This window comes from Rhinoderma darwinii, chromosome 4 (assembly GCF_050947455.1).
Source record: "Rhinoderma darwinii isolate aRhiDar2 chromosome 4, aRhiDar2.hap1, whole genome shotgun sequence".
In the NCBI taxonomy this organism is placed as follows: domain Eukaryota; kingdom Metazoa; phylum Chordata; class Amphibia; order Anura; family Rhinodermatidae; genus Rhinoderma; species Rhinoderma darwinii.
The window spans coordinates 10540863-10558333 of record NC_134690.1 but is presented as its reverse complement, the minus strand read 5'-3'; the positions used below and the strand labels follow the sequence as shown (position 1 = coordinate 10558333).

The 17471-nt window shown below is 44.4% G+C and overlaps 1 protein-coding gene across 1 annotated transcript in view; it reads left to right on the top strand.

Annotated features, from left to right (window-relative positions):
- Positions 1–7745: 7745 nt before the first annotated feature.
- Positions 7746–17471, top strand: part of CCDC25 (coiled-coil domain containing 25) — a 19918-nt gene continuing 10192 nt past the window's right edge. The window contains exons 1-4 of the mRNA XM_075863796.1: positions 7746–7823; positions 9310–9393; positions 11012–11059; positions 11861–11947. Coding sequence (XP_075719911.1) covers positions 7766–7823; positions 9310–9393; positions 11012–11059; positions 11861–11947 — 277 coding nt within the window. The 5' untranslated portion in view covers positions 7746–7765. The remainder of the gene's footprint in view (positions 7824–9309; positions 9394–11011; positions 11060–11860; positions 11948–17471) is intronic.

Sequence of the window (17471 nt, the reverse complement as noted above, 5' to 3'; positions counted from 1 at the left end):
GGGACTTTAAGGCACAATTTTTTAGAAGATAGCCACACCAGATCCCCGACCACAAACAAGGGGTTAGCAGAACGTCTTCTATCTGCCTGAGTCTTTTGTATGCTCTGGGACACCTCTAGGTTCTTCTGAACCTGGGTCCAGACTGTACACAGTTCCTGATGAACGACATCTACCTCGGGATTGTTGGAACTACCAGGTGAAACGGAGGAGAAACGTGGATTAAACCCAAAATTACAGAAAAAGGGGGAGACCCCTGACGAGTTACTGACCCGGTTATTAAGGGAAAATTCGGCGAGGGGAATGAATGAGACCCAAATATGTTGACAGTCAGAGATAAAACACCTTAAATATTGTTCTAGAGACTGATTAGTCCTCTCCGTTTGGCCATTAGTTTCAGGATGGAAAGCCGAGGAGAAGGACAGATCAATCTCCAACTTTTTACAGAAGGCTCTCCAAAACAATGAAACAAATTGTACCCCTCTGTCAGAAACAATATTGACAGGGACCCCATGGAGACGCAGGATGTGTTTGATAAACAAGGTAGCTAACGTCTTAGCATTGGGTAGTTTCTTTAGGGGCACAAAGTGGCACATCTTACTGAAGCAGTCTACTACAACCCACACCACCGACTTGCCTTGAGATGGAGGCAAATCGGTGATAAAATCCATGGAGATATGGGTCCAAGGTCTCTGGGGAATGGGCAAAGAACATAGTAAGCCCGCTAGTCGGGACCTGGGAGTCTTGGACCTAGCACAAACCTCACAAGCGGCGACGTAGGCCTTAACGTCTTTAAGCAACTCAGGCCACCAGTAGTTTCTGGCAATGAGGTGCTTGGTACCCAGGATGTCTGGATGGCCAGATAGTGCAGAGTCATGATTTTCCCTAAGTACCCTTAGCCGGAGTTGCAGGGGAACAAACAGCTTGTTCTCAGGAAGGTTCCCGGGAGCTGAACCTTGATTAGCCGCAATTTCGGAGACTAAATCAGAATCAATAGAGGAAATGATTATACCTGGAGGCAAAACACAAGCAGGATCCTCCTCCGAAGGAGGGCTGGCCATGAAGCTACGCGACAGTGCGTCAGCCTTAATATTTTTAGACCCAGCCCTATGGGTGACCAAAAAGTTGAATCTGGTAAAAAATAACGCCCATCGAGCTTGTCTCGGGTTTAGCCTCCGGTCGGTCGGTAAGGACCATTACCTGGTGCCTAGCCCCCTCCAGGAAGTGGCCCCACTCTTCAAATGCACATTTAATGGCTAAGAGTTCGCGGTTGCCAATATCATAGTTACTCTCAGTGGGCGAAAACTTCCTGGAGAAGTAGGCACAGGGACGGAGATGGGTGAGGGACCTGGTACCCTGGGACAAGACAGACAGGTGAGCCTTAATCTACCCGCCACTCAGTCCCTGCCTACTTGCAACGACCCGTCCTAAGCGACGGGGTACAACTGGGCGCCGGTCCCTACGCTCAGTAAATGCAAGACAGACAAAACAGACAGGGTTACACAGAAGCTAGGGAAACGGGGCAGCTGCCCACGGAGACACCGTGAGCAACAAGAGTGGTGAACGAGCCGAGTCAAACCAGGAGAGAGCGAGGTACAAAATGCTGAGCAGGAAAGTGGTCAGAAAGCCGAGGTCAATAACAAGCAGAGGATCAGTAGTACAAGCAGCAGCACCAAGCCAGGAAACAAGCATAGAAGAATCACAGGCAAAGGAGGAACAGGAAAGGCAGGTATAAATAGACAGTGGGCGGGAACTAGCTCCGTCTGACCAGGCTATGATAGGCTCTCCAACTCCTAAGCCTGCCATCCTAAGTGGTGGAAGATGGAGTCAGTCTCACAGACATAGGAGCAGGTGCAGACTGATTGCCCACGGGCGTCGACACAGAACCTGTGTCTGGCAAATCCTTTACACGTGGCTTAAAAGAAAAAAACAAACTGGCACGACGCGCCGCATCGGTTGTCCGCTTTGCGTGATTTGAAAGTTGTGAGGTATGCCTGTAGATAGTGTCACACACAGCCCCTGTAGATAGTGCCGCACACAGCCCCCTGTAGATAGCGCCACACACAGCCCCCTGCAGATAGTGCCACACACAGCCCCCTGTAGATAGCGCCACACAGACCCAAATGTAGATAGTGCCACACACAGCCCCCTATATATAGCGCCACACAGCCCCCTATAGATAGCGCCACACACAGCCCCCTATAGATAGTGCCACACAGCCCCCTGTAGATAGCGTCACACACAGCCCCCTATCATCATCTACACAGATCATAAAAACCTCCTTTACCTGCAATCTGCTTAACGCCTGAATCCTTGCCAAGCACGGTGGGCATTATTCTTCTCCAGATTTTATTTCCATCTTCACTACAGACCCGCTGGAAAGAACACCAAGGCTGATGCCTTATCTCGCTCTTTTGACTCCACAGATCAAGAGCCCAGTCCCCAGTTCATTATAGATCCAAAACGCATTATGAATGCTGCCCCGGCTGAAGTGATAGACATTCCCCGAGGAAAGACCTACGTACCCCCTAAACAAAGGGATTGTGTTCTTCGCTGGGGTCATGCCTCAAGGGATTCTGCGCACCCTGGCATCAAACAGACTCTCAATTTGATTAGCCGTCGGTACTGGTGGCCTTCCATGTTCCAAGATACTACAGACTTTGTTTCAGCCTGCTCCACCTGCTCTCAGAATAAAGTCTCCCATTTAAGACCTGCCGGCCTTTTGCATCCTCTACCTGTGCCTGACTCTCCCTGGTCGCACATCGCCATGGACTTCATCACCGATCTGCCTAGTTCTGCTGGGTGTACCGTGATCTGGGTAGTCGTGGATCGCTTTTCCAAAATGGCGCATTTTTAACCCCTTTCAGGCCTTCTGTCATCTTCCCGACTGGCAACACTGTTTGTCGAGCACATCTTTTGCCTGCATGGTCTTCCTAAGCATATTGTTTCTGACAGAGGAGTACAGTTCACATCCAAGTTCTGGAGAGCATTGTGCAAACTGCTGGGGGTCAAACTAGACTTCTCTTCCGCATACCATCCCCAATCCAATGGTCAAGTAGAGCGGATTAACCAAATACTTGAAAGTTTCCTCAGGAGTTTTGTGTCTCCACAAAAAGACGACTGGGCAAGTCTGCTTCCATGGGCCAATGCTCTTCTCCTTTCTTCTTGGTGTATGGCCAGCACCCAGGAATTCCTCTACCAGTCTATGTGCCTTCCGAGGCTCCAGCTGCTAACATGGTCCAACGTGACTTTGTACATATATGGCAGGAGGCCATCCACAAAGCCGTAGCCAGGTTCAAGAGAAACGCGGATAAAAAAACGCAGCTCTGTCCTGGGGATAAAGTCTGGCCGTCCACCAGGTACATACGTCTGAAGACCCCTTGTTACAAACTGGCTCCTCGGTTTCTGGGCCGTTATGAGATAACAGAACAGATTAATCCAGTAACTTTCAGACTTCGCCTTCCTCTGTCTCTGAAAATCTCTAATTCCTTCCACATTTCTCTGCTGAAACCTACAATATTCAACCGATTTTCCCCAAAAATTCCTGCCCATCGTGCTCCTGTGGCTGATGCCGAATTTGAGATCAAAGAGATCCTGGATGTCAAACGAACACGGGGAGATTGTGGTACCTGGTGGACTGGAAGGATTATGGTCCTGAGTAGAGATCACGGCAGCCCGTCGAGAATGTCAACGCCCCAAATCTCATCAAGGACTTTGAACGAAGGTTCCCAAGCAAGCCAAAAAAGAGGGAGCGTAAAGGGGGGTACTGTAATGGCTGCCACGCCGTTCCCCGCCTCTTCCACGGCCTATGCTCCGGTTCCTGCGCCCTCCATTCCCTCATGCTCGTCCCGAGCTCCACTTACCCGATTCGGACGCCATGCAGGCTCTGGGCGGCGTCAGGTAAGTGCTTCTCTCACCTCCCTCCGCGGCCGTCAGCCACTAGAGGGCACACGCTGACTCTTCCCTTCTTAAAGGGCCAGTACGTGCCAAAATTCCAAGACTTCCTATTTAAGGATCCTCCTCCCTCGGATCCTTTCTTGTTCAATCAAGTTCCCCGTGAGCTTCCCTGTACCCAGTTTCCCTGTTACCTTGCCTTCTGTCTTTGTCTGGATTTCCCGTTATTACCTCTGCCTGAACTTGTACTATCCTTGCCTGCCGCCTGCCTTGACCTATTGCTATCCATACCCGTTACGACGTCTGCTGCCTGTCCTGACTTCTGGCCTAACCATCCGACCGCCACTAAACCCGCTGTGCCAAGCATTGCCCTGGGTTACTAGCACCATCTCCCGGATGACACAGAGGATCCACAAACAAACCAGTGGGAACCGTTATAGCTACACATTGCTCCCCCTTGTATAAACCGTCACACAGCGCTACCCCCCCTTGTATATAGCATCACACAGCGCTACCCCCATGTATATAGTGTCACACAGCGCTACCCCCCCTTGTATATAGCGTCACACAGCGCTACCCCCCATATATATAGTGTCACACAGCGCTACCCCACCTTGTATATAGCGTCACTCAGTGCTATCCCCCCTTGTATATAGTGTCACACAGCGCTATCCCTCTTGTATATAGCGTCACATAGCGCTACCCCTTGTATATAGCGTCACACAGCGCTATCCCCCTTGTATATAGTGTCACACAGCGCTACCCCTTGTATATAGCGTCACACAGCGCTAACCCCCTTGTATATAGTGTCACACAGCGCTATCCCCCCTTGTATATAGCGTCACAGTGCTATCCCCCTTGTATATAGTGTCACACAGCGCTATCCCCCTTGTATATAGCGTCAAACAGCTCTATCCCCCCTTGTATATAGTGTCACACAGCGCTACCCCCCTTGTATATAGTGTCACACAGCGCTATCCCCCCTTGTACATAAAATCACACAGCGCTATCCCCCCTTGTATATAGCGTCACACAGCGCTATCCCCCCTTGTATATAGCGTCACACAGCGCTATCCCCCTTGTATATAGCGTCACACAGCGCTATCCCCCCTTGTATATAGTGTCACACAGTGCTACCCCCCTTGTATATAGTGTCACACAGTGCTATCCCCCTTGTATATAGTGTGACACAGCGCTACGCCCCTTGTATATAGTGTCACAAAGTGCTACCCCCTTGTATATAGTGTGACACAGCGCTACCCCCCTTGTATATAGTGTCACAAAGTGCTACCCCCCTTGTATATAGTGTCACATAGTGCTCCCCCTTGTATAGTGCTACACATTGCTCCACCCCTTGTATATAGTGTGACACAGCGCTACCCCCCCTTGTATATAGTGTCACACAGCGCTCCCCCCTTGTATATAGTGTCACACAGCGCTCCCCCCTCGTATATAGTGTCACACAGAGCCTCCGACCCCTTGTATATAGCCCTACAAAGCGCACCCCCCTTGTATATAGCATCCCACAGTGCTCCCCCTTGTATATAGTGCTACACAGTGCTCCCCCTTGTATATAGTGCTACACAGTGCTCCTCCCTTGTATATAGTGCTACACAGCCCTCCTCCTTGTAAATAGTGTTACACAGTGCTCCCCCCTTGTATATAGTGCTACACAGTGCTCCCCCTTGTATATAGTGTCACACAGTGCTCCCCCCTTGTATATAGTGCTACACAGTGCCCCCCTTGTATATAGTGCTACACAGTGCTCCCCCCTTGTATATAGTGCTACACAGCGCTCCCCCTTGTATATAGTGTCACACAGTGCTCCCCCCTTGTATATAGTGCTACACAGTGCTCCCCCTTGTATATAGTGCTACACAGTGCTCCCCCCTTGTATATAGTGCTACACAGCCCTCCTCCTTGTAAATAGTGCTACACAGTGCTCCCCCCTTGTATATAGTGCTACACAGCCCTCCTCCTTGTAAATAGTGCTACACAGTGCTCCCCCTTGTATATAGTGCTACAAAGTGCTCCCCCTTGTATATAGTGTTACACAGTGCTCGCCCTTGTATATAGTGCTACACAGCCCTCCCCCTTGTATATAGTGTTACACAGTGCTACCCCCTTGTATATAGTGCTACACAGTGCTCCCCCCTTGTATATAGTGTCACATAGTGCTCCCCCCTTGTATATAGTGCTACACAGCCCTCCTCCTTGTAAATAGTGCTACACAGTTCTCCCCCTTGTATATAGTGTCACATAGTGCTCCCCCTTGTATATAGTGTCACATAGTGCTCCCCCCTTGTATATAGTGCTACACAGTGCTCCCCCTCTTCTTGTATATAGTGTCACGCAGCGCTCACGCTCCCCAAAAAAACCCAAATAAAATAAAAAATATTTTACTTACCTTGCCCCGTTCCTGCAATGGACGGAGCTCTTATCATACTCCAGGCGGGACGCATGAGCAGACCAGTGATGCAGTCTTCCCAGCGCCTAACGTGGCCTGCAGTCTGTAGTATTTATTTGTATCTGCGTCCTGGGGACTCAGATACAAGTGAATGTGTCTGCCGCTAGCATCGGGTCCCCCTCCGGTGCCAGCGACGCCACCGGGCATGAGGGGGCCCGTGCGGTTATGTGAGGTTTGGGCGGCCATGGTCCCCCTGGGAGCCTTGGGCCCCCGGGCCGCCAAATGAACCGCCCTAATGATGATCCGCCATTGGATGACTGTCAATGTCCGACACTTTATAGAGACTTGAAACATGACCCGGGCTGCTTCAAAGGCATTTTATTCAGCCAACCGGAAGCCTACTCTGTACTGCGGAGGATCAGCAACTGCAGGTGGCACTAGAGAGACAGTTTTCTTCCTTTTTTAGGAGCGCTATAACGCATACTTTTTCCCAAGGAGCACAAAGATGGCAGATCTGGGGGCCTTCACTAGGCCATGCTATTGACCGCGGCATCTAAGGGGGTTACGGCAGGGATCTCCGATCCCGGTCATTGGCTGTTCACAGCCGACTCCCACTAAGGCTCCGCCCGTGAGCCGGCTCTATACTCCCACTTGGAGGCTGTCATGTACAGCTACATCGAATGTCAACAAGGGGTTAAATCTACATGTGACCGCAACTCCAGTTCAGGTAGGCAGATGATGGCTTGCTGACTGTCTCCCATTGAGAGCCTCCTGATTTTCACCCACCGTCCGCAGCGAGGCACCGCGCACACATGCGAGGAGGCTCCTGACCGTCATAGCGGCGATGCGGCATACCATGCTGTGACATCCTGGCGCTGTTATAGAGAAGCCACCGACTAGCTAAGATGGCGTCAGGCCCGTTCATCCCGGCGCCAAGCCATTTAGATCCACCAGCGAGCTAACCTAAGTGAATAACAGGACTAGGGCTTAAATCCTCTGTGACTCTTAATAAACTATAACTTAGATTTGGAGCTGCATTATCCCATAAAATATTACCAGAAATGTTCTTCCCTGCAGAGTACCCCCAGACTAGGATTATTTACAGCAGCCTGCATTCGTCAGCCCATTTGCAGATTCCTCTAAAATGTTTTTTAAATGTCTTTTCTTTCTTTAACCAAAATGTTCAACAAGGACCAGAAACAATACAGACCGGTACTGATTGTGTCATACCACATCTGGCCTGCAGATGGCAGCGTGCTGTCATTTCAGCTACTACTGATTCTCAGCGCCGTCTTCTCGCCTGTCATCCCACTCATGGCCTGTAGGTGTCAGTGTCTGCGCAGGCGCCGCTCTGTAAATTATCGGGCAGCGCTTGCTGGTTACTACGTCACTTCCGGTGTGTAAGCCGGGCAGGAAGCGGACGGTTGTGGAAATCGTGGTAAGTACAGGGAGAGCCGGGTGGGCGTCATGGTAACCGTGAGGGACACCAGAGTGCAGTCATGTTTGTACCGGTGCCTGAGGAGCCGTAAGTCGCAACATTCCGCCTAATATCTCCCGCCTGTGTTGTACACAGTGAGGAGAGATGGAGTGCCAGTTGGCCGGGACATGTGACGTCAGTGTCTCCTGTCATACAATGTATCTAAGTAATCTCATATAGCCCAAAGTAACCAATCAGAGCTTAGCTTTCATTTCTGCAGTGCAGGTTAACAGATGAAAGCTGGACCCTGATTGGTCGCTTCGTACAGATAGTTTCTATGTAGATACACGTGTGTGTGTGTGTGTGTGTGTGTGTGTGTGTGTGTGTGTGTATATATATATATATACACACATCTAAAACAATTAAAGGGCTTGTCCAGTCTTGTATATAGAAGTGTACCACAGTCTAATATACTTCATATTTCACTTCCTTAGATATCTGCTTCATGTCAGTGAATGGGAACATTGTCCTGAGGTTGAAGATCTATACATCTCACAGCAGCAGTTTGTTACAATGTATTTTGTATGCAATTGTTAGTGAGGTAAACCTAGCAGCAGTAATCTCTCCAGTCCTGCACTTTACCTGCACAGAAACATTGTAACAAACTCAGCAGCTGTGTGACAATCAGGTGATTCCCATCTCTGATATTTATGACCTATCTATAGGATCCTGTGTATGTGCCATACATGTCTGAGATGGAAAACCCATTTAAGTTTTTAGGGTAGTTCTTATTCGAGGATATGACTGTTATAATGGGGGGTCCCCTGCTCAGCACCAACCTCTATCTCTGGCTGCGGAGGTCACCGGTCAGCCGTCCCTCATGTCGGATGTGGACACAGGAGGGATCAGAAGGGATCTATGAGTGGTTGTTTCTGCAGCTTAAAGGGGTACTCCACTTTGGACAATTCTTTTTGTTTGCGAGGTACCCTGAAAATAAACTGATCACCGATTGTACTGCTGCTGTGACCTGCCGGGGGCCCCCGATGGTGGGCTGTGACCTGCCGGGGGCCCCCGATGGTGGGCTGTGACCTGCCGGGGGCCCCCGATGGTGGGCTGTGACCTGCCGGGGGCCCCCGATGGTGGGCTGTGACCTGCCGGGGGCCCCCGATGGTGGGCTGTGACCTGCCGGGGGCCCCCGATGGTGGGCTGTGACCTGCCGGGGGCCCCCGATGGTGGGCTGTGACCTGCCGGGGGCCCCCGATGGTGGGCTGTGACCTGCCGGGGGTCCCCGATGGTGGGCTGTGACCTGCCGGGGGCCCCCGATGGTGGGCTGCGACCTGCCGGGGGCCTGCCAATTGTCAGTCGTTACCTGCCGGGGCCCGACTACATACACGTCCATAGTCTACATCATGGGGCAGGTATATAATCTACGTCTTGTGTCCTTGTAATGACCTTCACTATTACGTTTTTTTCCGTCGGTTTTAAGCTGCGTCCTTGTTCGCTATGGAAACCAGGACAGTGTCGATAAATCTGCCGTGACCCGTCTGAGGTAACATTAACCATTGATGAGCTGATGACTTGTTTATATCTACAGTTCTCTACATTCATCACCTGGTTCGCGGAGAGAGAGCGCACAGTCCTCAGGGGGGCGCTATGGTGTTTTACTTCACTAGCAATGGTAAGTGACTTGTCATCATATATATATATATATATTACACATTCAAAAAACACCAGCTGATGCCAGTGCCAACTCTTCATCCAGTGCTGCTCGTATATTCACTACGTGACCAAAAGTATGTGACCCCCTTACAATTGAGCTGGTACAGCCGCCGTTGAGAAGTTTAGGCTTCCATATGTTACAACAGCTCAGCTGTGAAGCGGTGACCACACAGGATGGATATCATCGGTCCTCAGCAACCCCTCTGGAAGAAACATCATCTCAAGGACTTTGTATCAGGAGCTTCATGGAGTTAGTTCTTCTTCACCGAGCAGCCGTCTACTAGACCTCAGCGTACACAATGCCAGGTATGAGCTGGAGAGGGGTAAAGCCACAAACGCGAAGGGTGGATCTTCTTCTTCATCATCATCTTGCAGTCAGATGGATGGATCTTTGGATACTGGGAGGACACTTCTTGCCCGGATATGTAGACAACTGTAGGGTGTGGCGGGGGAGGTATAATGTCTGGGGTTCCAGTGACATCTACAGAATCGTGAGTGGCTGGCGGGGGAGGTATAATGTCTGGGGTTCCAGTGACATCTACAGAATCGTGAGTGGCTGGCGGGGGAGGTATAATGTCTGGGGTTCCAGTGACATCTACAGAATTGTGAGCGTCCCGAGTTTTGGTTGCAGTTGGGTGAGGACCCTTTCCTGATCCAGTAGATGATGCCCCCCGATAAAAAGTGAGATCCAGAATTATTTTTTTTTCTATTTTTGTAGAAAAGCTAAACTGTACAAAGCGCTGACCTCAACCCCATCCGAGCCCTGACCATAAGCGCTGATGGCGTGATGATGAGGGGGTCACATACTATTGGCCATATAGAGCGAGGCCTATTATTACCTATGCCGTTAAACCGGCATCCAGAGGTTCTGAAATTCCGCTAATCCAGTGTATGTGCCAAAAATTAACCGATGCCGGAGACTAGAAAATGACGAGCGCCGGCATCTCCGGCTGTGAATCTGTGGGCTCTGGACCCTGCACATCCTGGCGACCTCCTTCAATGTGCCCGATCAGGAGCGGCAGGTGGACGTGGTCACCTAGTCATTTCATTGGACGCCATGCAAGCCCATGTTCACATTTGAGCCTTCCATCGGAGATAAATGTTGATAGCAATAGCAGATAGGGGCTGCAAAATCTGGTGACAGAGCCTCTTTAAGCGAGACTTCTACCATATTTCCCCCGCAGCGGCCGCACACTCCGTCCCGTCCTCTGGCAGGTGATGTCATCGGTCATTCTGTCCACCACAATGCTCCCGAGGATAATACGTCATTGCGATATTACTGTAACCTGTGCTACGCCTGCCATCTGTCTTCTCTCCAGTGGATGCAGTCTATTGTTTCCTGTTATCTGCCATTTCAGACTAGAGGAGGAAATGTAATTCTTACATTGGTTTCTATGGGAATTAAAACCAAACTCTGCCTTTTTATTCCCATTTGACATTGGTTGGAGAACAACATTGTCAGGGTGGAGCGGGATGGGGGTGGTTCCGGGGCCACGTCTCATCGTGCCGCAGAAGAAGCCGCATTATGTGTGGTGTCTGGGATCGAGTCGCTGATTATTTCCCTGCTTCTCTTGCAGTCGTCTCCCCGGCATACACGATATATATGGGAAAAGACAAGTATGAAAGTAAGTCACCCTGCCGTCCCTGGAGGAGGGGGATTCAGAGCCTTCAAAAATTCTCATTACTCGTTAATTGGGGGGTCTTTTTTTATCAGCATCATCCCGTAATGGCTAAAAGTGCAGTAATCAGATGTCTCACAGCAGTGATAGCTCCCCTCCCCCACACTGATACAAAGAGCGCTCCCCTCCCCCACACGGTTATACAAAGAGCGCGACCCTCCCCCACACTGATACAAAGAGCGCGACCCTCCCCCACACGGTTATACAAAGAGCGCTCCCCTCCCCCACACTGTTATACAAAGAGCGCGACCCTCCCCCACACTGATACAAAGAGCGCGACCCTCCCCCACACTGATACAAAGAGCGCGACCCTCCCCCACACTGATACAAAGAGCGCGACCCTCCCCCACACTGATACAAAGAGCGCGACCCTCCCCCACACTGATACAAAGAGCGCGACCCTCCCCCACACTGATACAAAGAGCGCGACCCTCCCCCACACGGTTATACAAAGAGCGCGACCCTCCCCCACACTGTTATACAAAGAGCGCGACCCTCCGCTTATTGACCAACAATTATCACGTAACCAAGACCAAGACTCCCGTACGAGCAATCGGCATTCAAGACGATCTCATGATCCGCTCCCCCCAATCAGTCAGCTGAGCAGGACGTGCTGTTATTTATGTAACATCTTCTCTTATCCCCCTTCTATTCCTATATCATGTAACGTATTCACTGCAGGATAGAAGTGATCGTTTGCCTGGAAGGGGCACTGACTTCTCAGATGTTTTTTTATTTTTTTTGCAGATGAGGATCTTATTAAATATGGCTGGCCGGAAGATATCTGGTATGTGGACAACTATAATAATCTCCTCATTTTCACATTCTTGTATATAGGGGGCAGTATTATAGTAGTTATATTCTTGTATATAGGAGCAGTATTATAGTAGTTATATTCTTGTATATAGGAGCAGTATTATAGTAGTTATATTCTTGTATATAGGGGCAGTTTTATAGTAGTTATATTCTTGTATATAGGGGCAGTATTATAGTAGTTATATTCTTGTATATAGGGGCAGTATTATAGTAGTTATATTCTTGTATATAGCGGCAGTATTATAGTAGTTATATTCAGGGAGCAGTATTATAGTAGCTATATTCTTGTATATAGGGGCAGTATTATAGTAGTTATATTCTTGTATATAGGGGGTAGTATTATAGTAGTTATATTCTTGTATATAGGGGGCAGTATTATAGTAGTTATATTCTTGTATATAGGAGCAGTATTATAGTGGTTATATTCTTGTATATAGGGGACAGTATTATAGTAGTTATATTCTTGTATATAGGGGGTAGTATTATAGTAGTAATATTCTTGTATATAAGAGCAGTATTATAGTAGTTATATTCTTGTATATAGGGGGCAGTATTATAGTAGTTATATTCTTGTATATAGGGGCAGTATTATAGTAGTTATATTCTTGTATATAGGAGCAGTATTATAGTAGTTATATTGTATATAGGGGAAGTATTATAGTAGTTATATTCTTGTATATAGGAGCAGTATTATAGTAGTTATATTCTTGTATATAGGAGGCAGTATTATAGTAGTTATATTCTTGTATATAGGGGGCAGTATTATAGTAGTTATAGTCTTGTATATAGGAGCAGTATTATAGTAGTTATATTCTTGTATATAGGGGGCAGTATTATAGTAGCTATATTCTTGTATATAGGGGGGCAGTGCTATAGTAGTTATAGTCTTGTATATAGGAACAGTATTATAGTAGTTATATTCTTGTATATAGGGGGCAGTATTATAGTAGTTATATTCTTGTATATAGCGGCAGTATTATAGTAGTTATATTCTTGTGTATAGGAGCAGTATTATAGTAGTTATATTCTTGTATATAGTGGGCAGTATTATAGTAGTTATTTTCTTGTATATAGGAGCAGTATTATAGCAGTTATATTCTTGTATATAGGAGCAGTATTATAGTAGTTATATTCTTGTATATAGCGGCAGTATTATAGTAGTTATATTCTTGTGTATAGGAGCAGTATTATAGTAGTTATATTCTTGTATATAGTGGGCAGTATTATAGTAGTTATTTTCTTGTATATAGGAGCAGTATTTATAGCAGTTATATCTTGTGTATAGGAGCAATATTATAGTAGTTATATTCTTGTATATAGGAGCAGTATTATAGTAGTTATATTCTTGTATATAGGAGCAGTATTATAGTAGTTATATTCTTGTATATAGGGGGCAGTATTATAGTAGTTATATTCTTGTATATAGGGGGCAGTATTATAGTTGTTATATTCTTGTATATAGGGGGCAGTATTATAGTAGTTATATTCTTGTATATAGGAGCAGTATTATAGTAGTTATATTCTTGTATATAGGAGCAGTATTATAGTAGCTATATTCTTGTACATAGGAGCAGTATTATAGTAGTTATATTCTTGTATATAGGGCAGTATTATAGTAGTTATATTCTTGTATATAGGGGCAGTATTATAGTAGTTATATTCTTGTATATAGGGGCAGTATTATAGTAGTTATATTCTTGTATATAGGGGCAGTAATATAGTAGTTATATTCTTGTATATAGAGGGCAGTATTATAGTAGGTATATTCTTGTATATAGGGGCAGTATTATAGTAGTTATATTCTTGTATATAGTGACAGTATTATAGTAGTTATATTCTTGTATATAGGGGGCAGTATTATAGTAGTTATATTCTTGTATATAGGGAGCAGTATTATAGTAGTTATATTCTTGTATATAGAGAGCAGTATTATAGTAGTTATATTCTTGTATATAGGAGCAGTATTATAGTAGTTATATTCTTGTATGTAGGATGCAGTATTATAGTAGTTATATTCTTGTATATAGGAGCAGTATTATAGTAGTTATATTCTTGCATATAGGAGCAGTATTATAGTAGTTATATTCTTGCATATAGGGAGCAGTATTATAGTAGTTATATTCTTGTATATAGGGGCAGTATTATAGTAGTTATATTCTTGCATATAGGGAGCAGTATTATAGTAGTTATATTCTTCTATATAGGGGGCAGTATTATAGTAGTTATATTCTTGTATATAGGGGGCAGTATTATAGTAGTTATATTATTGTATATAGGGGGCAGTATTATAGTAGTTATATTCTTGTATATAGGAGCAGTATTATAGTAGTTATATTCTTGTATATAGGAGCAGTATTATAGTAGTTATATTCTTGTATATAGGGGGCAGTATTATAGTAGTTATATTCTTGTATATAGGGGGCAGTATTATAGTTGTTATATTCTTGTATATAGGAGCAGTATTATAGTAGCTATATTCTTGTACATAGGAGCAGTATTATAGTAGTTATATTCTTGTATATAGCAGCAGTGTTATAGTAGTTATATTCTTGTATATAGGGGGCAGTATTATAGTAGTTATATTCTTGTATATAGCAGCAGTATTATAGTAGTTATATTCTTGTATATAGGGTCAGTATTATAATAGTTATATTCTTGTATATAGGGGCAGTAATATAGTAGTTATATTCTTGTATATAGAGGGCAGTATTATAGTAGGTATATTCTTGTATATAGGGGCAGTATTATAGTAGTTATATTCTTGTATATAGGGACAGTATTATAGTAGTTATATTCTTGTATATAGGAGCAGTATTATAGTAGTTATATTCTTGTATGTAGGATGCAGTATTATAGTAGTTATATTCTTGTATATAGGAGCAGTATTATAGTAGTTATATTCTTGCATATAGGAGCAGTATTATAGTAGTTATATTCTTGCATATAGGGAGCAGTATTATAGTAGTTATATTCTTGTATATAGGGGCAGTATTATAGTAGTTATATTCTTGCATATAGGGAGCAGTATTATAGTAGTTATATTCTTCTATATAGGGGGCAGTATTATAGTAGTTATATTCTTGTATATAGGAGCAGTATTATAGTAGTTATATTCTTGTATATAGGAGCAGTATTATAGTAGTTATATTCTTGTATATAGGAGCAGTATTATAGTAGTTATATTCTTGTATATAGGGGGCAGTATTATAGTAGTTATATTCTTGTATATAGGGGGCAGTATTATAGTTGTTATATTCTTGTATATAGGGGGCAGTATTATAGTAGTTATATTCTTGTATATAGGAGCAGTATTATAGTAGTTATATTCTTGTATATAGGAGCAGTATTATAGTAGCTATATTCTTGTACATAGGAGCAGTATTATAGTAGTTATATTCTTGTATATAGCAGCAGTGTTATAGTAGTTATATTCTTGTATATAGGGGGCAGTATTATAGTAGTTATATTCTTGTATATAGGGAGCAGTATTATAGTAGTTATATTCTTGTATATAGCAGCAGTATTATAGTAGTTATATTCTTGTATATAGGGTCAGTATTATAGTAGTTATATTCTTGTATATAGGGGCAGTATTATAGTAGTTATATTCTTGTATATAGGGGCAGTATTATAGTAGTTATATTCTTGTATATAGGGGCAGTATTATAGTAGTTATATTCTTGTATATAGGGGCAGTATTATAGTAGTTATATTCTTGTATATAGGGGCAGTAATATAGTAGTTATATTCTTGTATATAGAGGGCAGTATTATAGTAGGTATATTCTTGTATATAGGGGCAGTATTATAGTAGTTATATTCTTGTATATAGGGACAGTATTATAGTAGTTATATTCTTGTATATAGGGGGCAGTATTATAGTAGTTATATTCTTGTATATAGGGAGCAGTATTATAGTAGTTATATTCTTGTATATAGAGAGCAGTATTATAGTAGTTATATTCTTGTATATAGGGGGCAGTATTATAGTAGTTATATTCTTGTATATAGGATGCAGTATTATAGTAGTTATATTCTTGTATATAGGAGCAGTATTATAGTAGTTATATTCTTGCATATAGGAGCAGTATTATAGTAGTTATATTCTTGCATATAGGGAGCAGTATTATAGTAGTTATATTCTTGTATATAGGGGCAGTATTATAGTAGTTATATTCTTGCCTATAGGGAGCAGTATTATAGTAGTTATATTCTTCTATATAGGGGGCAGTATTATAGTAGTTATATTCTTGTATATAGGGGGCAGTATTATAGTAGTTATATTCTTGTATATAGGGGGCAGTATTATAGTAGTTATATTCTTCTATATAGGGGGCAGTATTATAGTAGTTATCTTCTTGTATATAGGGGGCAGTATTATAGTAGTTATCTTCTTGTATATAGGGGGCAGTATTATAGTAGTTATATTCTTGTATATAGGGGCAGTATTATAGTAGTTATATTCTTGTATATAGAGGCAGTATTATAGTAGTTATATTCTTGTATATAGGAGCAGTATTATAGCAGTTATATTCTTGTATATAGGGAGCAGTATTATAGTAGTTATATTCTTGTATATAGGGGGCAGTATTATTGTAGTTATATTCTTGTATATAGGGGCAGTATTATAGCAGTTATATTCTTGTATATAGGGAGCAGTATTATAGTAGTTATATTCTTGTATATAGGGGGCAGTATTATAGTAGTTATATTCTTGTATATAGGGGCAATATTATAGTAGTTATATTCTTGTATATAGGAGTAGTTATATTCTTGTATATAGGAGCAGTATTATAGTAGTTATATTCTTGTATATAGGGAGCAGTATTAGGCCTCATTTACACGAGCGTAATATACGCGCATGCGACGCGCGTGCTTTTCACGCGTGTCGTACGCACCTATATTACTCTATGGGGGCATGCAGACAGTCCGTGAGTTTTGCTCAGCGTGAGTGCGCTGAAAAAAACTCACGACATGTTCTATAAATCTGCGTTTTCGCGCATCACGTGCTTTTCTGTTTACAAACATCCGAACGGAGTGTCTTACAGATGGCCGAACTCGTTTTGACCGAACCCGGCAGGAGACAGTCACTGTCCAGGGTGCTGAAAGAGTTAAACTGGTTCAGCACCCTGCACAGTGACTTCCGATTCCAATATACGTGAACGTGTAAAAAAAAAAAAAAAGTTCTGACTTACCGATAACTCCCGGCTTCTTCCTCTAGTCTGACCTCCCGGAATGACAATTCAGTCCAAGTGACAGCTGCAGCCAAGCACAGGCTGCAGCGGTCACATGGACTGCCGCGTCATCAGGGGAGGTGGGGCCAGATGTCAAGAGGGACGTGTCACCAAGGACGCGTCACCAAGGCAACGGCCGGGAAGTTCTCTGTAAGTACGAACATCTTTTTTTTTTTTAAACAGGTTACTCGATATGGTGATTGGAATGCACTGTCGAGGGTGCTGAAAGAGTTACTGCCGATCAGTTAACTCTTTCAGCACCATGGACAGTGACTGACGTCGGCTAGCCTCATCTCTATGATGGCGGCG